The sequence below is a fragment of the Mauremys reevesii genome, linkage group 9 (assembly GCF_016161935.1).
Source record: "Mauremys reevesii isolate NIE-2019 linkage group 9, ASM1616193v1, whole genome shotgun sequence".
NCBI classification, from domain to species: domain Eukaryota; kingdom Metazoa; phylum Chordata; order Testudines; family Geoemydidae; genus Mauremys; species Mauremys reevesii.
Genome location: NC_052631.1, coordinates 30,710,280 through 30,735,886, shown reverse-complemented (window position 1 = coordinate 30,735,886; position 25,607 = coordinate 30,710,280). Strand labels below are relative to the sequence as shown.

Sequence of the window (25,607 nt, the reverse complement as noted above, 5' to 3'; positions counted from 1 at the left end):
ATCCGTAGAAGGAGCAGGCCTATTGAATAAAAAGCTGTTATTTTCAGTCACTTTTCAGAGTAAAAATGATCTTTAAGTTAGGGAGAGTTGTGGGAGGCCACATGATTGGTGAGTGGGTATCTATGAAGAATACCAACCACCTTCAGAAAGCTACAGTACAGGAAATTAATTTCCTTGCGTGTAACGTACGCATGCTACCAGGAGTAGTTTGGACAAAATATTCCCAAAATAGGAAAGGATGTTGCGGGATGGGGATGGACAATGAGTTTTGAGATAGGTAACCTAAGCAATGTGTTTCTAACATTATTCTGATTTATAGATAACTAAAGTCATTAATACACATTTACACAGAAGCACCTAAATGATCCTGGAACTATCCAAAGTCTGTCCATTGACTTCAATGGGCCTTGGCTCAGCCTGCACGTGCATATCTAGACCTTTTGTCTCCTTGCCAGAAAATAACTTTCTCTGTCTTTATTCTATGTCAGGTGTTAGAAAATGTAGATACAAAAGTACAGTGGCACTTACCTGAAAACATCATCATGTGTTGAAAGTTCCAGGGAATCTTTTGTTTTCGACCCAAATTCAGAATGAAAGAAAGTGGATATATGTTACATGCTCTTGCTATGAAAATTGCCACCTATATTGTTAAATGTGAGATGCTGAGGAAAATGGTGGGGGAGAAACAGGAAAACTGAGCTAATAAACACAATATTAAATGTCTGAGCATAATTTTAGATATCCAGCCACATTTTCATTATGAACCCATGGAAGGGCAGAGTTTGGCTCTCTCCAAACATCTTAGTTTTGAGCTCCTTATCCTATACGTCACTTCACTCACTGTGCATTGACTCATCACGTATGACTACATCTTCAGCCCTTCAGTAAAATGCACACTATAAATTATTCCAACGGAAATGGCATTATCTCCTTCAACGGCAATTTAGGAAGGATAGATGTACTTTTGGGCATGATTATGCTCTTATTTCCTCACAGTTCATGTGGGCTATATCTTTACCTTCACCTCTTTCTTTTTTTTCTTTTGTAGACTTTAGAAAGGGATTTTTATATTATCCTTCTGTGTTTCTTGAATAGCTATTTTAGAAAAATCAGGACCAAAAAATCATAACTAATTCTATATAGAAACCTTGCTATAAAGAGGTTCCTTCCTACTCCCACCTTGTGAATCCTAGGGCTCATTTATGGCTGTAAGAGCCTGAGACATGCTGTGGATGAAAGAGGAGGTGATGCACCTGAGTGTCTGGAAGCATTATGCCTGCAGAGTCCAGGAGCAGGCACAGTGCCATTGGGGGCTTGGGAGAGCACACACATCAACAGCAGTTACTACACTTGTAGATCACATAGCCCCTGTATGTCAATCTAGCATAGCCTTGCACCCGCTTCTTGGCCCACAACAAGAGAGCATCATTGGTCATAGTCCCTTTGCTGCTGTCAGCTGTAGCAGTCCTCCATTGCTTATGTTCGGGGCAGTCATATTATACTTGCCTCTGTGTAGTTATAGGGGTACCAGACTCCTTGAGGCCTTTCTGCCCTCTAAAATAACCTGTACTAGGGGAGTCATAATTTGGCTTTTAATATCAATTTGGAAGTTACATATAAAAGTGAATGCAATCAAGCAAGCACTAAAGTCCCTGCTTGTGAAGTTACTGCAATTCATCAAAAAGTGACAAGCAAAGGGCTTTTGTTCGGGGTAGGTGGGGCAGAAAGGAGTCATTGTGTGGCATTCCAGACTGGTACCTAGCACTGAGGAAACATGAAAGAATTAAGGGCAAAACCTCCATGTCTTGGCCTATATGACATCAACATCAGTGGTAGTTCTATGTATGTAAAAAGAATATAAGAAATGAGAGATTTGCCTTAATCTTTGCACACTGCAACAGGTCTGCAAAATGTTACAGTGCACGCCAACAAATCATCTCCTTAGGTCTGTTAAGAGAGTTACTGAAATGTACATATTAAAACAAAGCCAATTGCCCGCCTTCCTCTTCAATTTGAACTACAAAGAATTTTTTTTAGCATTTTAAAAAGACTTTTGTTTACTTTATTTTATTTTTTTCACCCCAAATAGTCATTGTTGAAGATTCCAAAAGCAAAGGATACAAATGCCCCAAATATAAAGAGAGCATTAAATATATGATTTTGGAATGTGAATAGTGCAAGCCCCATGTAACAGAAGATGACATTCTCAGCCAAGAAATTCATGAACTCGAACAACTGAAACAAAGAGAAACAAAAACCATTATTATGACTCGTGTCTGTAACTGGCTGGTGTTTGTTACAGAGTCTACATTAACTTGGAAAACAGGCACATTAGATTACAGGGACACTGACAACGTGAAATCCAGTCTTTCTGAAGAGTTTCACTAAACTATGAAAATAGTTTGTTATTACACTATTTGCTGAGTTTCCGTGGCAATGGTTGTAGTTTTACAATGACCTTTTCTTGTATTTTTACATGTTTTCCTCCCCTTCATTGCCATATGAAAGTCCCACGCAAACAAGGAAAAACTGGCTGACTGAAGTCTCAGTCCAACTCCACTGAAGGCAATGGAAGCACGACACTTCATTTTACACTGGCTTCAACGGGAACTGAATTGGACCCTTGACTATTCAAGTGAATACAGTGAAACTGACTATGCATAAAGTGCAGTCAAATGTGTGCACGCATGCACACGCACACACACAACTTTCTCCCTAATCTCATTCAGTTAGAGCAATCATAGGTATTACTTGTGGCAATAAAATTTCAGACAGAAGTGTGATTTTTTAAGAAGAACTAAAAAAAAAAAAAGATTACCTATGATAAAACCTCAAGAGTCTTGTAAATTGGACCATTTGGACACAGCAGTCAAATTCTCATTTCAAACCAATCTATTTAAGGAATCATTTAAACATGTTACACAAGAATGGCAAATAATTTAATTGTTATAACAGGGTTTCTTCTGTGAAACAGACCAATAAATCTATTTGTCTTGAGGGGATGATCCTCAGGAGACAATTAGCTTTAAAGGGAAAATATAAAACATAAATCTTCAGTCTGCTTCCATACCTGGAGAAACTATAGACAGTATCCCCAAAGCAACAACAGAGTACAGACGCAGAGAACTTTACACGCCCGTCTTCTTCAGTGCAGAAACCTATTGAGGCCAGTGGGACTCAGAGTGGGCTTGGGAGTCAGTGCTAGCAAATCCAATGCAGAATCAGGGCCTAAGTTTGTAAATTCTGCATACAAACATATATAAATCCACTCTACTAAGCTTGTTACTATGGATACATTACTCTTTACAGCCTCATTGGGATTTATGTGTTTTTTGTAATATGTTTGTGGGGCTAAAAATAAATATCAACTACCCAGTTAGTGAGGACTAACAAAGGCAAAACAATTTAAAACAAATATTGGAGGTAAAGACCAATATAATGCAGTGCCATGATGCAAGATAGTTTTGCATGCAGTGGCAGCGCCATCAATTATACTGAGCACACATTCTGTGTTCCATATTCAGTGCTGCATCCTTCAAGCAAATATTGTCACGCCCATATAATAGAGAGTACATCTTGTAATAGGACAATGAGAAACCTCTGCGCTTTGGTCAGAGTGAATTTCAATAGCAAAAAACTGGAGATGGGGCCAAATCCAAACTCTGAGTCTAAAAAACCCCAGGCACTGGAAGAGTTTGGATCCATAGCAAAACTCTATGGCCCAGACCCATCACTTTTATTTACCTTCATTCTTTCATTTCTTTGGGGGATCTGATTCTGCTTCTCTTCGGGACAGAGCTCTGTTATGTACCTCATTTTCCCTGATATTTTATTTATGAACTTCATCACAGGATTCATATTCTGAAATTTAGCTTAGCTGTTGGGATGAGAGGAGGGCAGCCTTGTGTTTCAATGCAATGATACTTGCACTCCCTGTTTGCTAAAAACCATTCACAGTTTAAAGACAAATGATCAATTATTGCTGTATTTGACAAACATGATTTCTGAAGTTAAATTAACCTTTATGTGGTAACCAAACTCCCATCAGCCACTCCATTGTCCTATATTTTTATGAAGGCAAATAGGCTTTGCTAAAACCAGATCAGTTCAACACCTCCTAAAATTCCTTCCCAGTTGCCTTCCAGTTTAAATTCAAGCTCCTCACTGTTGCCCTCAAGGTTCTTACCAGCCTAAATCTCTCTGACCTCTCACCTCTTATTTCCAAGCCCTCTTTGTTCAGTCCAGGGCTGCTTGTCTGGAGACAGTTCAGGATTCATTTTCCACTCAGTTCCATGACATCTGTCAGGCTTTCTGCTATGACTTCACCTCCTTTCCTGACAACATCCACTATGTTTCTCCCTGATTCAAGGTACTTTAGGAGCTATGGTATTATGGGCAGTTTTAAAGAAATCCATGTGGCTCTTTACTGTGTCTGTTAGCATCCCATGTCACAACGTACTCACATTGTCTTCACCCTGGCCTTCCCTCAGCCTCTTCCTGCATCCCTGTAAAGCACCATGGTCCTATATACTATTCAGTAATAAACAATGATAAAAATCAGGCCAATGATCTGTCAAGTCTGACAGCTTGCAATGGTAGGATGCGTTTTCATGGTGAAAACAGTTTAAACACACAGGAGAGTGCTGTCTTTTACTAGGCTGCTTATTTTTTTAAAACAAGTAACTTTAAACAACCACTTTTAAAGCAGTCTTTCCTGGGAAGTCTATTGGCCTGGAGGGTGCCCAGAGAGAGCGTGGTACATACTAACTTTATCCCATCCAGCATTTGTGCTGCCACACTTTCCCACCCACTATAACTATATGCTTCACATTCCTCTCCTGCCACAGCTGAGTACAGATCTCAAAGAGCACTCTCTATAGGAGTTATACAGAGTGTGTGGAATCCATGCTCCCCCATTCCCCATCTTCATCCCTATTCCAGTTAAGGAGCTTTTCTTCACATCTGAAACCGGAGGAGTACTTGTTCTGTGTGGAACTGGCCTAGATCCCACATGAAAGGATAGCTGCTGTGTATGCAGCTATCTTAGAGGTGGGCTGTGTTGATGACATCTTGAAATGGGGACCAGAAGGCAGCAGAAACCAAACCATACAAAAGCAGAAAGATTTTGAACATTTCATTACCCTGTACTCATTAGGGTTGCTAGGTGCCCAGTTTTCAACTGGAAAGTCTAGTCAAAAAGGGAACCTGGCAGTGTCCGGTTAGATGTACTGACCGGACACCAAAAGTCTGGTTACTGTGAGGGGCAGGGAGGGTAGGAGACAGGTCATTAGCCTGCATCAGCCCCGACTCAGCCAGGGCAACCTCCTACCTGCAGGCAGGCTGCTTGTCAGGGTTCAGCAGCTCCTGTCCCAGCACCGGAGGGAGGGAGGGAGCCCAGCTGGTGGGAGGGAGGGAGGTGGAGACGATCCAGCGAGCAATGAGAGAAAAAGGGGAGAGGAGCCAGCAACAGGGGGCAGGGCCTTGGGGGGAAGAGGCGAAGAGTGTGGGGCCTTTGGGGGTCCAGTTACCAGCAATTAGAAAGATGGCAACCCTAGTGGTCATCTTCTGCATAAGTTTGTAATCTCCTTGCACACTGAGGGACCTCCAGCAAATTTTAACAACCGCAGCACCAGCCACAGTTAGCTTTGAAAATACCCCTTTTTGTTTGAGCACCCATGATCATGTGCCTACATCTAGGCTGATTCCAAGAGTGGCCCTTTTCAAAATTTCCCTCCTCATTGAGCACTAAGGTCCTGATCCTATGAGCATGCACATGCCTAACTTTGCTTGCCTGAGAAGCCCCTTTGATATCAAAGGGATGACTCAGGTGAGTAAAATTATGCATGTGTAAGTGCATTCAGGATTAGAGTCCAGGGCATTATTGTGTTTGCAGGAATTAGTTGGTTCAAATGAAGTCATTCTCAAAGAAGTGCGCATACATTTTTTCTTCCCCACAGTATAAACCAAATTAGCCCTTAAAAAAGTGCTTGTAAAACATCAGCAGTTTCCTTGAGGTTACCACATAATTATGCTTGGGCTCATTTCAATGTAATGAAGATACCTGGTAGAAACAACACATTTTCTCTGCATTAAATCAAAACATCTAGTTTACAATCTCCCACACTTACCCTTCTGCAAAATTTATAGACCTGTTAAAGAGGTTTTACAGATATAAAGGTAACAACCCCAATAAATCACCCATGTAAAATTTGAAATAACTCCAGCGTATCTTAGGATGCCAACGTTTTTTATTGAATAGTAAATTACAATAGCAGCAGTGCATCAGCAGCCTGCACATCTGATTTAAGCTTTAGTTCGGTAAACCATGCTCTGTCTGGACATCCTCCAGGCCAATGAGACTTCCCAGGAAAGACAGCTTTAAAAGTGATTGTTTAAAGTTACTTGTTTAAAATGAATAAGCAGTCTAGCAATAGATAGCACTCTCCTGTGTGTTTAAACTGTTTCTGCCATAAGGTAATAATTGGAGATTACCAATCTCCTAGAACTGGAAGGGACCTTGAAAGGTCATAGAGTCCAGCCCCCTGCCTTCACTAGCAGGACCAATTTTTGCCCCAGATCCCTAAGTGGCCCCCTCAAGGATTGACCTCACAACCCTGGGTTTAGCAGGCTAATGCTCAAACCACTGAGCTATCCCTCCCCCCAATGGAAGTGCATTCTGTGCACTTTTTTTTTTTCTGACGAGCCTTTGTAAACCATGAATGTTAACAGAGATTGAGCATAAAAATTTTCCCTACCAATATTATTTTCTTTATGCCAATAAAAAGTAGTTCTCCATTAAATACTTAAACATTCTATATTAACCCCAAAGTATTGTAGGTACCAGTAAGCATTCTCTTGCTGCATTGATGTAGCTAGCTATTTGGAAAAATGCCAGCTCTCTATGGGTTAAATCTCAAGGGTCTACATTTCTGCATGACATCAAAGTAGGACAGAAAGCACTTCAATAATCCAACATCAACCAGGGGAACAATATTGATTGTACTGAGTATCATGAGAGATTTGAAGGTGCGAGAGAGCCATTAAAAACCCCTGCAGTCAATGTTAAGTGAGGGATATAAAATTTATGACATTTGAATGTTATTTAATTAGAACAAGCTATCATGAAATTAAGAATACTGATAAATCAATAGTTGATGAAAACTACTTATCCCACATGAGTCTGACAAAGTGGGTATTCACCAATGAAAGCTTGTGCTCCAATATGTCTATTCGTCTAAAAGGTGCCACAGGACTCTTTGTTACTTATGCCTGACTGTTTTAAATTAAAATACAGTGAATAAAGACTACTACTATTTTTGTAGGTTTCTGGAATACCTCTATTACATTCTAATCACTTTACTTATTCTCTCTTTCAGTTAGAGGCTTCAAAATCACAGAAAGCAGATTTAAATTTGAAGCCATAGCCTGCAAACCTTGATACTATGGGGCAAAATGTAAAGAATAATGAATCCTTACAACATAGTCGTGTAAAGCTCTTCATTTCTAGGGTAAGCTGCTTAGCAGTAAGAATCATGCATAAATAACTAGGGCTGTTGATTAATCGCAGTTAACTCATGCAATTAACTAAAAAAAAAGCACGATTAAAAAAATTAATCACAATAAATCGTACAAACAATAGAATACCAATTGAAATGTATTAAATATTTTTGCATGTTTTTCTGCATTTTCAAATCTATTGATTTCTATACAACACAGAATACAAAGTGTACAGTACTCACTTTATATTATTTTTATTACAAATATTTGCACTGTAAAAATGATAAAATAAATAGTATTTTTCAATTCACTTCATACAAGTACTGTAGTGCAATCTCTTTGTCGTGAAAGTGCAACTTACAAATGTAGATTTTTGTTGTTGTTACATAACTGCACTCAAAAACAAAACAATGTAAAACTTTAGAGCCTAACGTCCACTCAGTCCTACTTCTTGTTCAGCCAATCACTAAGACAAACAAGCTTGTTTACATTTACGGGCGATACTGTTGCCTGCTTCTTATTTACAATGTCACCTGAAAGTGAGAACAGGCATTTGCATGGCACTTGTGTAGCTGGAGTTGAAAGGTATTTATGTGCCAGAGATGCTAAACATTCGTATGCCCCTTCATTTTTTTAATCACTTGACAGCACTATAAATAATGAGAATTTATATGAGAAGATAGGCCTTTGTTTTTTTAATATGGTGCTGATTTTAATTTCCCAGCTTATTTAGGAACTGCAAACTTTAAAACAAACCCAAGAGAGTTAGACTCTCACAGTCTAAGGTATTTAAAATCCTGGAATGAAATGTTGGCAGTATGGATGTCAATGGCTGTTTTGACTTCAATATGGCCAGGATTTAACCCCTATCATGTTTATGCACAGTGCAACTAACTTTCTTCCTCTTCCTGGAGCAGAGTTTTATAGGATTCCTAAGACACGGTGAGGAAGTAGGAGGAAGGGGGAAAAAAGAAAAGAAAAGAGACACAGGAGCAACAGGAAGGTAGAGGAACAGCCAAAAATATTTTGAATTTTTACAGCGCTGTTCATCCCCCATCAATTCACACAGCACCAGTGAAATGGAGGATGAAGGCAGCTAGGTGCACAACTGGCTAGTAACAGGAGAGGATACTTTGGCCACGGACATCAAGGTAAACCCCTACTTCCATTTGAAAAGCCATGGGACCTTGAATGCTCTTGCAGAGCAGAAAGGATGTTAAAAGCAAAATTTTCAGCTGGGATTGTCTGAAGTTAGGCACTTACATTTTTATTTAAATCCCTCAGTATGTGGCTTGATTTTCAGAGGTCCTGAGCAATTGCAGCTCCCAGGGTAGTCATGGAGAGTAGTATCTTAGCATCTCTGAAAAACTTACTTGTCACTCCTATTTAGGTGCCTGAATATGGACTCTGGCACCTCGATTTAGGCACCCAAGTTTTGAAAAGAATGGTCCTAGCATTTTAAGGTGCCACCCAAAAGACCAGAAAGTAAAGTGTATGATACTGAGATGAGAGGCTGAGTCAACTCTGCTGGCATTTGAATCTGGAGTTCTAGGGAGTCTGATTATTTCATTCCTCATTGACTGAATTATTTCAATTTATAACTATTTGATAGAAGTGCCTAGAGTCCCAGAGTCTAGGCACCTCAGGTTCCTAGGCACTTTGGTACAGGACAAATAATACTGAAAGTACAGTGACTGCAAAGATGAAGTTTCCTCTCATTCCAAAAATGAACAGTAAAAAACCCGACAAACACTTTGAAGAAAAACTTCAAATGCCCTAAAACTGAGGGATGAGACATCCCACTCCAGCTTTCTAGTCCTCCATGGAGTTCCTCAGTGAAACCAGTTAAGAGAAGATTTTCTATTCCTAATGTTGGTAAGGTAATAAAAAGTGCTGATGAAAAACACCCTGTCAGGTTTTCTTTAACTCTCATAAAGAAGGGGGAGGGAAGGAATGGCAGAATAACATTTTTGTCTCCTTTCCAGGCTACCTTAACAATAATGAGGAGAAAGAAGAAGAACTAGGACCACTTGAATAGTACTGTTGCAAATTCTGAAAGTAATCAAGTAAATACTGGAAGCACAAAAGCACCTTATGAGTTTAGACCCAAGTGAGAGGCCTATATTTCTACCTGCATTAGGTTGAATGACCTAATGTAGTATAAACAAAGTGACTAATATATATTAGGCAAAGTGAAACACCAGTGCCTTTCCTTAGGTCTGTACATATGACACAAATGAAAAACTCACATTTCTTTTCTCTTTTTGTATCAAATTGACCGATAAATGAACCCTGAAGAACCAGGATTTTGGTGTAGTGGAAGAGAGCAACATAATAATGAGGGGAGGGAAATACATCTAAAACTGGGTGGCTAATTTAACCCTCTCCAAGACTGCTCTAAATCTCTTGCTCTGTGTTGAGATTTCTGATATTGCATGGGAATGTCATCCAGGGAAACTTTCACTGGGGTTTTCAGTTCTTCTAATTCCAGTCCGAAACCCAACTCAATGAAGAACTGAGAGATAAAACAGTTAAAAAAATAAGCCTGTTCTGAACTTCTAAAAGTGTTTGGTTTGTATGGGATAGATGGGGTGGAAGTTTGGGCTGGTTTTATATTTTAACTGAATCAGTCTGACAATCCTAATCATATTGTTAACTAACTTTTAAAAATAATTTTGTTGTTCTTCTGTTTTATTGAATTAGTTACTCACTTCAGAATCTGAGGGTGAACCTGTTTGACTAGATGGACAGTAACTAATAACTACCTTGGATGGATTTAAAGGAAAATCCATTGACCAGCCAGAGGCTTGTTGTGGCAGTGGAATGAGCATATTTTGGCATTATCTTGGAACTATCCGAAGTAGTGACATACTTTAATGTTGTTTCACTGACTGACAGGGGGACAGTAATTGTAATGGAAGCCCCTTGTGAGCAGAAGATGGTGATGAGTAGGGTTAAAACATTTGAAATTAGAAACAAACTATATATTAACAGACAACAGTAATAACAAAACCACAACATAATTATGACATCATTAAAACTAGGGTTTTAATTAGAATATTCTGTTCTTAGACATCCAGAAGGGTATGTCTTTTGGGAAGTTAGCCACCTGGGGCAGGCAGTTGGTGCAGCAAGCCAGAGGGAAATGGCTGGGGTTTGGGCAGGCCATAGACTGATAGCTGAGAGCTGTGGCAGACTGACAATATCCTGTAATATCCAGAATGAAGCTTATTGAATTAACCTAAACCTTATTGAATTACAGTTAATACCCTTGGGGTACATTGTATTAGAAATGCAAATGTCTGTGTTCTATTGTGAGATTGCATGGGACTTCTTTAGCAGGAAGAGAAGATTAATGAAATCTCTGGAAGGTATTAGGGAGTTCAGAGGTCTTTTTAGAACATTATGTGTAAAGTGGATTTCCTCATAAGTATCTTGACTGAGGGGAATGCAAATTCTCCTCTGGAAGCCAACCTTTTGAAGATACACCTGTGACATTGCACTCCATATGATTTTATGAAAATATGCTAATGAGTGTGAATATAATGCAACTGGAATATGCTTCATGCAAAAGGTCTCTTGTAAGGTATCACTACAAAGCTTATAATCTCCTGAGTGTGGTCATCCTATTTGTATAAATGTATCATTCTTGTACCTGAAACTAGAAATATGAAATATAACTCTGAGGTCCTATTGTAATTATGCAAAGTGTGGACTATTAATGGTAGTTTGGAATCTTGATGGCTCCCATCAACTAGGACAATTGGTTGTAAATGGCTCTGTTTACTTGCAAGCCTTCCTGTGAGTCAGGCCAGGAAGAATGGAGGCTTGGAGTCTCACGGGACATGTGACCATGTCACCTGGTACTGGAATCCATCTTAAACCTGGTGCTTTTCCATGTAGAAGGATGGCTGGGGACCCAGAAAGACAAAAGATTCCCGCCTTGTTCCAAAGCTATATAAGGGGGTGGAACAGAACAAAGGGGGCTGCAGTCATGAAAAATCCCCTAGCCACCATCTGATCTAGAACAAGGACTGTACCAGGGGAAAGGATTGGGCCCAGACTAGAAAGGAGTCTAATCTGTGAAAGAAGCTTATTGGCACGTCTCTGAGGGTGAGATTTACCTGTATTCAGTTTCTTAAACGTATTAGGCTTAGACTTGAGTGTTTTGTTTTATTTTGCTTAGTAACTTACTTTTTTCTGTCTGTTATTACTTGAAACCACTTAAATTCTACTTTTTATACTTAATAAAATCACTTTTTCTTATTAATTAACCAGAGTAAGTAATTAATACCCAGGGGAGCAAATAGCTGTGCATATCTCTCTATCAGTGTTATAGAGGGCGGACAATTTATGAGTTTACCCTGTATAAGCTTTATACAGAGTAAAACGGATTCATTTGGGGTTTGGATTCCACTGGGAGCAGGGTGTCTGGGTGCTGGAGACAGGAGCACTTCTTAAGCTGTTTTCAGTTAAGTCTGCAGCTTTGGGGCATGTGGTTCAGACCCTGGGTCTGTGTTGGAGCAGACTGGCATGTCTGGCTCAACAAGGCAGGGCTCTGGAGGCCCAAACTAGCAGAGAAAACTGGCTCAGAGGTAGTCTCAGCACATCAGGTGACAGTCCCAAGGGGGTTTCTGTGATTGAACCCATCACAACTCCTTGGGGAGAGAGACTCAATATCTACAATAGCCACTCCTGGAAACTCCAGATCAAAGACCCCATAATCATATATTCAAATTGCCCTTTATGTCATGATTGTGCTTGTTCTGAGCTGAAGCTGTGATGCAGTGGTAACCACAAGGAATCCCTGAAAGTGGGGGTTTGAAGGACTGATCCTGCCAGAATCCATGTTAGGTTTGGGGTTGGGGTTAACACTAGTAAGCTTATTAGCATGTATATAGGTTATTTTATTGCTTTTAATACATTTTCTCTGTAGTGCTTTTTACCTTAAGAATAAAGTAGGTGTGCATAGGAAATCCTGTGTGGTACCTTATAAGTATAGCAAATACACCTGTTATCTGTCTCTGAAGAGAAAGCAAGCAGGTATCTTTGGGCAACTGGTCTGTGCTGGGAAATACACAATGAAGACAGGGAATCATGCAGCCAGGATACCCTGGTCAAAAGGGAAAGGGGATGCAGGTCTCCACCCAAGAGAGACAATAGCTGGCAGCTGGAACCTGAGAGTGGGTGCCCTTTCTGGGCCACTAATAGGAAATACAGGTGCAGTTACCCTGAATTTTGACAAGAGCTATAAAGAATAATCTTTTTAAAAAAACATTCTGCCAAAAGGAAGAAAATGTGTGACTTTGCTGAAGTCAATTTCAGTTTGTTGTGCCACATAGCTAACAAAGGAGACTGAATGGTGTGACTCAACTGCTCTCCTTCTGCTCAATGAAAAATAGTAATATCATCTCTGCAATCCAATTGTCCTTAAAGTCACAATGAACTAATATATTTACCTTTTGTACTTTTGCATTTACGTTAGTATTAGAGGAACAGATTGTTGCTGATGTTTTAAAAGCAAAACAACAAATCAATCTCATCTCTCTTCACCCCCCACACAACGTTTTCCTGTGACTTGCCATGCTAGTACTAACCTCCAGCGATCAATTCCATTTCTAAGGAGACTGAATACAATGTATTCAACTTCAATTTGTTGAGAGGAAAAAACCTCTATTCTCTAATATTAATTCTTGAAGCAAGTTCAAAAACAATTTTCATTCCTTGCCAAGTTTTGGGTGTTTGAAAGATATTAATTTAGACAGTCTTTGAAATATTAGGAGCTGGAATCCAATAAAAGGGCCCTGAGCTTATCAGGGAAATAAAAAAATCTTAAGAATCTCATACTATATTTTCTTTTAAAATGAATGACATGCTTTCTGACAGGAAGCAGGACTGCAAAAAATTACTTGTTGCCCGTATGCCATGATTATAAGATTTCAGTCCCCATGCAATTTCTCTTTACTGCAGGACCCAACATATTGTGCATGTTCTACATAAATAAATTCCTAGATGATGTTTAATTGCAGCTTCCTTCTATGCAGATTCACTCCTCCCTTCAACTGTCCAACACTTGAGACCAGTGCCAGACAGGACCTTTAACTACCATGAATGGTCAGGAGGACTTTCAGTGTTTCCGCTCATCCAAGAAAGAGTGCCTGCAATAACACAGTGCTCTCAGACATTGCTTTATTTTTATTCAGTGCCAACTCTAAGAGAAGAGTGCCAGCTACTGAATTAGAGGAAAGTCATTGACCTGATTATGTGTGTATTTTATACTCTGTGTGTGTGTGTGTGTGTGTGTGTATATATATATATATATATATATATATATATATATATAAAAACGTGAAAAGCTGAGTGTGTGTGGATAAATAATGTGAGAAGAAAGAGGTGAAAATTAATGTTGGGCAAACCACAAAAGGTGTGGAGGTTTAGAAAGGCCAAGTTGTAAAGACTGGGTCATGAAATCTTGTCCTTAGTGGAGTCAATGTGAATTTTTCCATTTGATTATATCTGAGGTAATCTGAGCAGAAATTCTTGTGAAAATGCACTTTAAAGAATCCTAGTACTTTCTGATTTCAGTAAAGACAGAACTGTCAAAGAATCATCTCTTTTGTGGTATTTTGCTGCTTCCACCATGGGAACTACTCTGGAGCAGAGATAATCTCTGGGATGGCAGAAGCTATTGCCTGGGCTCTCGTGAAAAGAAGTGGCTTTGGAAGAAGAGGCATAAGTAGCTATGCCAATGTGCTTTTATATCTTTTGTGCAATGGCATTGTCAGACCTTGGGGATATGCTAAATGTCTGTTTGCAAGTTGCCAAAGGCTCTCAATTCCCTTTAACTGCAGGGGAAACTGAAGGTGCTCAGAACCTCACTGTGTCAGGCTCACCATGACTAAAGTTTAAAAAACAAAAATAAAAAAAAAAAACCCAAAAATCCCAGATTCCCAAATTTAGGTTCCTAAATCCAGATTTAGCTACTCCAAGTCAATTGGAGCCATGGAGTCTCAGCTTTTGAAAATCAAACCACTTATTGTAGGCCTACATACAGTTTCAGGCACTTGCTTTTGAAAACATCAGCCAAAGTTTTTATGGGCTTATTAATCCATACTGAATTCCACAGAAGAGATCACTAGAGATGAACTAGCCACAGTCAGCTGTTCAGTATTTCTGCCTTATCATTCTCAAATATCCCTCCAACTCTTCTGAGGGCAGAATGTCCAGAAATGATATAAGAAACAGTGGTACAACACCAATGTTGGGATGGATGCATAGGAAGATGGCTAATGCTTTAGGTTTTTGGATACTCATTTTTACCCAGCTGATTCTGCTAGAGATCAGCAATTTATTGAGTCTTTTAGCATCTGGCTCTTGAAATCAGGCAAATGATCATCTAAAATGCAGAAGTGGAGATGTACGGACCATATTTCTAGTTGCAAAACTTGACCTTCGTATATAGTAGTTGCATAAACTTAAAAATCCTACAACTAAAATTCTGAAAATAGTTTCTTTAAGGATCATGCTGTGCCAAGATTCTCAGGTCTAATGGAAAAGAATTCCAATTTGCAGAGGGAGCAGAGTCCTCAAAATCAAGCTTTTAATAAGGTCTTAGTTCAGGACTATATCATTTAAAGATCCTAACCCCAAAACAGAGATCGGTTTTCTGTGAGCTAAGTGCGTATTTGTGAAAAAATACTTGAAAATCCTTTACAAACAAAACACAAACAATGCAAATCCCTCCTATAATTCAAGAAAACTCCATCTAAGCTATTACACATAACACAATGCTGCCCACAGTAGGAGCAATTACAAACAAACAGACATAATCCTGCAAGTTTCAGGAGATGCAGAGCTATGATAAAGGACCCTATTAATAATATGCTCATAATTAAAACAAGGTTTGCTTAATAACCTTCTTGCGTTCTGGTGAAACAAAATATCATACCATATATTGAGACACAAAATAGATACTTTAATTCTGGAAATTAATTCAGTTATCAGATCGTTCACTGATAATCCATCTGCTGAAGTCACATGCCACAGTAATGAAAAGATGACAGTGTTTCAAACAAAGCACCAAGTGGAAAACAGGTAAATGTATAACTTAATTAAACCTTAACGAAGCATCCTGTTGTTGTTTTGTTTTTTTAATTGTACCAGTTTATTTGCAATGTGCCTCGGCAGGGTATGATTTGAATCTCATTAGAGTCAAGGGGAGTATTTCCCTTCACTTCTCTGGGCTTTGACTCTAATTTCTCTATTTGATGCCTAAAGGGACACTGCTAAGGATCATATTATTTAAAAAAATCATTTTCTTACCTTTGTTATAAATTTCCTGATTAGAACTATGTTAAACTGGAGTTAAGATTGTGTACATATCAATTTAATGGTAAAAAGGATATAGAGAAGCTGTAATTACCCCCAAAACAAGCATTAGAGACCCAGGAAATTCAGAGTTAAGGTTAATCTTAAAAAAAAATCCTACTGTGATGGGGTTTACAAACCCCACACAGAGTCAGAAGGGGTTAAAGGACAGTACTGGGCCCAGGTAGCCCTCCCCCTCCAGCTCTGCAGAGCATGCGCCAGCTGGAGAATAGATTGAAAAGGGAGCAACCCAGCTCAGAAGGCCAGACCTACCCCAAAGGCTCCTGACAAGGGTGCTGGAGAAACCCCAGGAGGGCTGAGTCTGGTTGGAGCTGATGAGTTGATTGTATTTTTACCTTATCTGGGACTGAAAGCTGAGAGAGGAAAGCAGTGGGAGGAAGTGACCTAGGGAGGGCACTTTTAGGGGCCAGATGTGTTGCCCTCCTAGAGCTCTGGGTCTCAGCTTGGTGGAGTGGGTAGGCTGGGGTTCTCCTAGCACTGCCCCCACTACAGAAGGGACTTGAACCACCTGTAATCCTCACCACACATCTGAGCAGATGAGGAGCAGGACTGTAAGACCAACCCACTGGGAGGGGGCACCAGGAATGCTAACCACTAGACTACCTAACCCACCAAGGACTTTATTACACCCACATTGTCAAAGTATAGAAATGCACAGGTAAGGCACCAAAACAGCCTTATCTCTGCCCTGTAATGGCACCATGTTAAAACATACAGCAATGATTAGTGCATAATAGTGTGTGGCCCCACATTAGATTAAACTGGTTTTTGTTATTGTTGTTGCTGCTGCTCAGGGATTGTGCTTTTCCTTGTGTCTGGTTCATTGCCATGCGCAACAGACATTCTATTTTCTTTTGCTTTCCCTCATGTTGTCACTCCAATCCTCAGTGGAGGCAGTGATAATGAGGAAGGGAAATGGCACTGCGTTTGTTCAGTGCACATACTGAGAAGCAATTCTCACTTTTTACAGAATTAAGGAGCAATGCTGGTGTGGTGCATAAACACACACCTGAAAACATGGAGCGTGGTTGTATGCTGGCTACGCACAGACTGACCTTTCTGACCACTGTCACTGAAGGCCCTTGGTGACAAAAGCCAGGGAGGTACACTAAGGGATATGGTATTGGGTAAAATGGCATGCTCTGCCACTAAAGCCGCTCTCTGACCAGCAATGGTCTCCATGCAGTCCCCTGACGGAGCACTAGATCATCGGAGGGAGCCATTTATTAGGCTAGTTTGCATATTAATACAGTTTTCATAGCATATATTAAATATGCCCCCATTTGGAAGTCCTTTATGCCTGTTTCTGTATGCCAGCAAGAATTAGGCATATGGCTTTTAATTCCAATTGGTATGTTTTAGCCAATGGCTGGTATCTGCAACCCTCCTCTAAAGTATAAACCATCATCTTAACAATCAGAAAAGTTTTATTAATATTTAAAGAAAATGCTTAACATTTAAATAAATTGTCAAACCTTTAATAAAGCATTTTGGAAACTGGTTTGCATGTGACATTATGATCCCTCCTACTGCCCGCATCAAAAATAGCTACTTTTCAGCAAGATGGAGAATGCTAGAAGCAAGTGCCGATTTATGCATGGTAAGAATAGTTTTTGAACATATGAACTTTCTGATTCCTGTGCTGAGCAAAACAAAATCAACTTTCTTTTAAGTGGAGACCTAAAACCCAATTTTTGTAGTTCCAAATAATATGTTATATAATGTTATGATTCACAACAAAAAAGGAGATACTAGCACAGATCAATCCCTCAGAAACATTGATGAAAGCAGGAGACAGGCTTGATCAGAATGATTCAGGTCAGAGTAGGTCTATGAACGATCACTAACACTGGTATGGTGCAGGTGCTGTTTAGGAAAAGAACATATTAAAGAGCACTGTAGAACTGCAGAAACAGAAGAGATTTCTGTAAGGGGACATTCAATATTTGTATTATTGCTAATAGAAGAGAACTGTATTTCCAATGCAAAAAGCAATGCTGTACTCAGACAATGTATTCTTACTATGCTGTATTCCACCTGTGGTGCTAAAATAAAATACTTTTTTCATGTAGCTAATTAGTGGGCTTCTATAACCATAGTACCTGTTGATATCAATTTATCTTTACTAATGCTTCTTGGCTGTTTAGCATCTGTCTTGCAGCACATAGCTAAAAATTGGGAGACAGAATTTTGGCATATCTACAGCAGAATTTTGAAGCTCTTAATTTTAAAAAATGCAAGTTAACAATTTTTTTAGCCTGGATAAATAAACAGGAATATCAGTCAGATAATGAATGATTTTGCTGGGAAATTCAGATTGAAGGACTTGGTACTAAAATTAGACAAACAGAAGTTTTTGGTGTTATGATTCTCCTGGTTAAACCTATACACTGAGCAGCTTTAGTTTTCTTTATTGCAATATACTATTCTGCAGGGGTTTAAGATTTTTATGGTACATCTGGTCAGACAATGAATTTTGGCACATTCCCAATTTTCTGATTTTCATGTTAAACACAGATTAACTGGAGAAAACCTGAGTGTTTTTCCATCTCTTAATTTCAATCCATTTTTAAGGGCAATAGTTATTACAAATACTACTGTGACAAATCGTCAGTTGAAGAAATGAAGACTGTCTTTTTGTGAAGAGGTATTCTACCCTTCTGGCTCAGTCATGGTTGCCCCATAACATCTCCCTGCAGGCAAGTATGGTGTTGCTCGCACTCCCTGCCTCAGTTTGCCTCCTTGAGGTGGGTCTCTTCCAGTCTCCACACATCAGTCTGTGCAGGACCTATGGCTTAGTCCTCCAGCCAAATCACAAACAGATGTAGCCTCTTCTGGGGTAGCAAGAGTCCAAACTAAAAACTCCCAAACAAAGATTCTTCTGCCCTTCAGGCACTTCTCTTCATCCCACCTTCTGGGCCCTGTTTCCAGCTCATTTCTCAGCGAGCTTTGTGTATGGCTACCCAGCTAGTGGAAACAAGCCTCACTAGGAAACAAGCCGGAGCTCTAGCCTAGGTCACAACTTCAAAGCAATGGCTGCGTAGCTATTTTTAGAGCATTATCACAAGCCTGCATCTGTTGACCAGGCCAGGAGGCTCACTGCTGTGTAGATATACCCCCCTTTCTATGTTTGGACTAGAGCACTCATCCCCCAGGCTACTTCTCCTGGAGTACCTGTCCTCCTACACACCCTGGCTCAAGTCCTTCTACCGGAATCTACCTGCTTCCCAGAGTTTCAAAAAAAACCTCCAGACTGATCTCACTCAGCCCTTTTATAAGGCCCACTGCCCATTAAGCTAGCACCTGACCCTTTTTAGTCTTGCCCCCTTAGCCTGGAAGCAGTTAGTTATTAACTTACAGGTGTGGCTGGCCACCATCTCTCCTTAAAGGGGCCAGTCATGCTATGACAGGCTCCCAAGAGGTGCAGAATAGAAACTGGGTTAAAAAGTCCTGCATCTCCAGGCCAGATTTCTGTGCAGGGATGCGAATGTTAACCAGCAGGCCCATAAAACAGCTGGAGCTCATTACCTTCCCAGGAAGCAAGTCAAGCCTATAAGAGAAAGTACAGGCTAACGGGAAGGTGTTGGGATTGGAGATCTGCTTCTCTCCAGGGGCAAAGGGCCAGATTTTTAAAGATATGTAGGTGCCTAATGATGTAGATAGGCTCCTACTGGTATTTTCAAAAGCACCTAGGTGCCTACCTCATATTGAAATGAATAGGAGTTAGGCACAGAGGCACTTTTGAAAATATCAGTAGGAACAACTCCCATTCATTTCAATATAAGGTAGGTGCCTAGGTGCTTTTGAAAATCCCAGTAGGCATCTAGCTGCACCAGTGTAGCAGGTTTGAGGGCTTTGCAGTGGGTTAATTTCTGTGGAAGAGAAGTTGGTGTCACAGATTCAGAGTATTTGTCTCCTAATACAACTTATTTATTTTTAAACTGTGCACAAGTCCTGTTTACCTTGAGCAAAGAGGGCTAAAGCAAGAGCAAAATTGCACATAGTTCCATTTGCAGAAACCCTTGCAAAGATACTTCTTATATGTCCATTTCTGTTGTCAAAAGTGGCTTCACCCTCTGCCCTTCGGTCTGAGCACACTGTCCTTCCCAACCTCTAGTCTCTCCCCTGGACACTCCCTGAGTCCCTCTGATACTCCAGCCTCGGCTGCTCTCAATTGTGCTCGTGGGCTAGGTCAAGAAGCCTGGCTGCTGTCCCTCTTTTTGTCACAGAAAGAGAAATCTTTAGCCAGGTATGACCAATGTCTACTGGAGCTGACTTCTTCCTGAATCTGTATGTGGAAGGAAGCAGTAGAAAGTGCTTCACTAACACAGCCCCTTTAATAATAGTTGAGAAATGGATGCTGTAGCCAACTCTATGGACACTGCTCTCTGTTTAACCATATTTATGCAGTGGATCATGCTGTGTACTTATAACAACAATTTCTAACATGCATTTAGGACCAGAATAATTGCTGCGCTGGATCAGACAGCAGTCCTTCTACCTCACTGTCCTGTCTCTAGCAATGGCCAGTACCAGGTATTTCAGAGACAGGTGCAAAACACACATTGTGGTGCAGAGACTGAGAGTATGACTGGCTCTTGTGCTGGAAGGGTATGCTCCTCCTGCCCCATACTCTCACAGAGGCTAGCCAGAATCTGCTACGTGTCATATTCTTGTTTTGAAGACAAAATTAATTGATTTATTTAAGCCTTGCGTGGCAATTTGTTCAATTATTTCTACTGAAACTTCCTAGATCTTGTAATACCTAAGAGTTCATGCTCTGCTGGGCAAACTTCCTGCGACAAGTCACAACAACAGATGCCAGTTAGACTGGTCATTTCCAAGGATCACATGTGTGGTCCTTTTGCTTTGTGTGGAATGCTGCCTTACTAATCAAGCGAGACATTCCTTGTAAGAAGAGCTTCCTTGAGCCTAACTAGACTCTCTGTTTTGTTGAAAGCCAAGAGACAGCTGAACTATGTGTACCAATAAATCCTGGCATTTGTGTGGTCACTCTTTGTGGAAGTGTAAACTAATTATCTGTAAATGATCCAAAATATCCAGTCTCACAACAGAAACATTGTCCAGAAATGTATTGTTCTGAATAAGAATACAATGCTTTACATCTTCACATCACAGCACAGACATTGAGCCTAGCGCTAAATACTTTGCCTGCCTACCATCCTATAAATGCCATACAAGATTGTACCAGACCCTTACACAAATGTAAGGGGCTGAGGCTGGGGATACAAGGAACCTTTCTTCCCCTGCTCTTGTGATCTTTGCACAGAGGCCAGTCATAATTGCAGCTCCTGTACGTTCCTGTGTACAGGGGCTGCTCTCGCCTGGTGCAGCATGGGTGCGGCCTAGACACCCTAAATGAGGTGGGACCAGGGCCCCAGTCTCTGTAAAATTCAACTGCCCTGTGCAGGAGCATCAGACTCCCTTCCTTCGTGCATCTGAGAATTACATAAGTGCTCTTATACAAACCCTTCATGAGGATCTCTTGGGCTGGTGCAACTTCATATGCCCACAACATGGTCAACTATCTTGTGTTAACAAATTTGGAACATTTGATTTATTACATGCATTTGTAATGATATTTATTGCAGAGAGATTGGCAAACACTTTTTTACCCACCACATTCTCATTTCACACGTTAGTTGGGGAACCCCATAATTTTTGGTCTGCTCCAGTTAACCCTCTGATTTTATTTTTGCTCTAGAATTTAGGTTGAAAACAGCCTTGACCAGTACACACAGAAAACGTTTTATCCTTCTGTAATGTAAAGACCCACTGAGAAATCTTCATCAAAACTTGAGACGCAGGAAAAATGTAGTGGAATGATGGAGCATGGTATTGGAGTGCTGCAGTGAGAGTATAATGAGCTAAACATGCTTCTAGCTCCCTTAGGCATAAATTGGGCTTTTAAAAATTTCTGCCAAGAGCTAGCATGCTCTTTTTTATGTTAGTTTCTGATACTATTCTATAACCATACTTTGGATTCACCAAATTTTCCTTGCAGTATCTCTGGACATGCCTGGCACCATATTTCACTTGTTAAATGATAAGCTGCTGCTAAACTTAGATTTGCTCCAAAAGCATGTAATTCTAGATGGAACACCGTGAAGCCTGAGGGCCATACTAATGCTATTTTGCTGCGTGTCTCAAATCCGTCAAGGGATTATAGTGGTTTGGATAACTTTTTTTGCAGACAAAAAATGTAAGTTTCCCATGGTGCTTTATATGCTGTTTCAATGATTTTTTTTAAATTAAAGTAAATCTGATTATAAGCATTCCAAGTCTCTCATTTCATACCAAACTGTCACTGTGGAAGGGTGGGGACCCAACACCATCCACAACCTAAGCCACTGACACAGAAACTAGCTGGCTCGAGTCTGATTCTCACTTAACTTAAAATCCTTAAAACTTGGAGCTATACTGCACACGAGTTAAGGGTATCTTGCTTAAAAATTCACCATACTCTAGTTATCTCTTTGTTAAGACAATGGCACATTTGAAATTCTCAAGACAGAATCATATCTGCATTACAGACTATAGATTAAAATCATTATCTCCATCCGTGGCCATGTGGGTTCTCTTTGGCATGATCCTGTATTATAAGTTTACTCATATAAGCAGTCCCATCCACCACATTTAGACTACTTGCCTGAATAAAGTTATTTACACACATGAGTCTCTGCAGCTCTGGGCTCTTAATCTTTACTCTGAAGTCTAGCTTCTGCAAGATCTCAGCGATGAAGTGCTGTGTCAGAGCTTTCATGACATCTTTTACATACAGTAGTTTAACATTCAGGACAAAAGATTTTGTCTAAGTGGCAGGCATTCCCACCGGGATTTGCTAGCAGGTTCAGTGTAAATATATGGCTAACTGTTTAACTAGTAATGCATTTGAGGACGGCAATTCCATCTAGCTTCAGAGGGCTCTCTTTACAGCCTTGCTATACATAACTATTTCATAACTGACTGCAGAAACAAAGACTAGAGTAATGACGTGAATAAAGGCCTATAAACTGAATTACATTTTCCTCTCTGTCCTTTTCAGTAACTTCCTTACACCTCCTCCCCTGCTGTAGATGTGTTTTAGGGTTCCCTACCAGCACTTAATCCTTGATGGTGCCTCATTCTGTCAGAAAGCAAAATTCTCTGCTCCTTTGTCCTCTACTCCGTAGATATGCATTGCATGAGCTCCTGGCCTACAGTCTTTTTTCTGTGAAGTATAGGGTGACAGCTATCAGCTGACTCCCACTACCAACCCACCAAGAAACTGAGCTGGCCTGGGTTCTTTTGAGAACATAAATGTTATTCTAAGTCATCTCCTTCCCATGTAGCCCCCTCTTGAGGTGATCTGTTGCTCTCTCTTCAAACCATTTTCAGCATAACAGTCTCACTCATCTCCTCTCTGCTTAATATCTTCATGCTTAGCCACAGACCCAAAAAACAAAACAGCCATGAGCTAGTAGCAGAATCTAGACCACATGACAACAGAATTTAGGGGTATGGGTGAGGCTCCACCATGCTTGACTATCTGTTGGCAGTACCTCTTCCACCAGCAGTGTAAGTTAAAAGTACAGGGGGCAACTGTACTCCAGGACCAGGCAGAGCACAATCAGGGAGCCATAATCAGGTCACTGCCAGCTCTCCCCATGCCCCTATTGTAGGTGCAATAGAGAAATTGAGCTCTAAAGGTGGGATATGCAAAAGCACTGAGCATTGGCCTAACCCTGCTCCTACTGAAGTCAGTGGTAATTTTGTCACTGAAATCAATTCAACCAGAGTTAAGACAGTGAAGAGCACTTTTGAAAAATCCCACCCTAAAACATTTTTCACATTAAAAAAATAAAAATAAATAAAATCCATTAGTAAATTGTGAAATTATGTATTTTTCAAAGGAGTATTTGAATAATTGGATTAAACAACACATCTGAGCCAATTCTTTTGGGATCTTATTTTTCTTAAGACAGTATTTAAAGTAACAGTCTTGTTTTCCGAAGACAAGAGCTATATTAGCATACATTTCAACAGATGGCTGAAACATGACATGGCTCCTTTAATAAAAGCTGAATGGCAAGTAGATGCAAGAAACTGAGAATAAAGGACACAGTGTAACTAACATCTAGAAGGCACAAACTTTTAATAGAGAAATTCTCACCCAAGAAACTGAGATGTGTTTTGCCTGTGTATCAATATCTGAGGAAAATTACACTGGCCATTTGTCTTGTGTGTCCTGTTAGTCAAAGTAAGTGATGATTGTTCTGCCTGTCGCACAGCACAATATCATGGTGAGAGATACCACTATTGTTATGTTGCGTACTACACATTACTGAAAAGTAATGAGAATTTTCACAGCCAATAATAATGTATATCATGCAAAGCAGAAAGGAAAGCAGACTTTTTTAAAAAATCTGCTACTATAATTTTAATAGTGATTTAAAAATCAATAAAAATGAAATAATTTAGATTTAAGGCTGCCACTCCATCCTTAATTCACTCCTTTTTCACTGGGTACTGCAACTCTACAGTGATATATCCGAAGTGTAAGTATAGTGAATAATCTGTCCTATTGTAACAAAGGAGCAAGATTGCCTGAGAATAACTCTATGAATTAAGTGAATTAGAGAGCTCTTGGTTTCGATCAGTAATGAGTATTAAGAGTAGGTTAAACTGAGGGGCGGGTAGAAGGGCAGATAGCCTATTTTTTAGAACCCGACTCAGCAATAATATTTCATATTAAATTATTTAAAATCATGGAATTCTCATACATGTTCATTGCTTAGTAGGTTTCCCTGCAAGAAAAGGCTCTGTGTGAGAGAAAGAGAGGGAGTGCAGATGCAGCGGTAACAGCTGCATATGAAAGGGTAATTTTAGGATTAGAAAATAAATTAGAAGAATTTAAAGGAATTTGGAAACAATTTTTGAACCATATCGTAAGGGAAATTAAGGATAAAGACCTTAGGGTAGAAATTAAAAACAAGAGACACATGGGGAAAAGTAACAAAGAAGTCAGTGTGTGTGTGTGTGTGTTCAGGGGTGAGCAAGGTTTAGGCCTTGTCTACACTATGGTGGGAGATCGATCTAAGTTATGCAACTTCAGCTACGTGAAGTCGACGTACTTAGATCTACTTCCCCTGGGGTCCACATTATGCTATGTCGACAGGAGATGCTCTCCTGATCACCTATTGCCGTGCGTCGATCCCCCAGTAAGTGTAGTGTAGTCTAATTTAATTTTTTGGTTTTGACATGGGCTGGAGTAAAGATCTACTGCAAACAAAAACTATGTATTTGAATTAAATGTTAGTAATTTATATAACACATCAGTTCAGAGTTAATTAAAAATTAAACACTGTGCACTTTGTTTCAAAGTAATGTGTGCAATAGTGTGCACAAACTGTTCAAGCAATTCCATGGCAGATTTACAGATGCAATTTCCATGACTGCATATCAGGGAAACATGCATCTGAATGTCCAATGAGGTGCAATTGCATTCACATTACATTATTTGTGCATGTAATAGTGGAAATTGCATAGATAGGACTGGGTTCAATCAACATTGTGCGGTTTATTGTCCATGAGAGTCTGAGAGTTAATTTTTTTGGGGGGGAGGGAAGGGGGTCTGGTCAAAAATTTTCCATCAAAACTATTTGAAGGAAAACTGGGTTTTAGACTAAATTTATTTTGCCTAAAGTGTCTGTTCTCTGCAG

The 25,607-nt window shown here is 39.9% G+C and overlaps 1 protein-coding gene across 2 annotated transcripts in view; it reads right to left on the bottom strand.

Annotated features, from left to right (window-relative positions):
- Nucleotides 1-25,607, bottom strand: part of SLC9A9 (solute carrier family 9 member A9) — a 342,765-nt gene that overhangs the window by 138,249 nt on the left and 178,909 nt on the right. For both annotated transcript variants that reach the window (XM_039488401.1, XM_039488400.1), the window contains exons 10-11: nucleotides 2,122-2,235; nucleotides 529-640 (exon numbers count right to left, since the gene is read on the bottom strand). In XM_039488401.1, coding sequence (XP_039344335.1) covers nucleotides 529-640; nucleotides 2,122-2,235 — 226 coding nt within the window. The remainder of the gene's footprint in view (nucleotides 1-528; nucleotides 641-2,121; nucleotides 2,236-25,607) is intronic.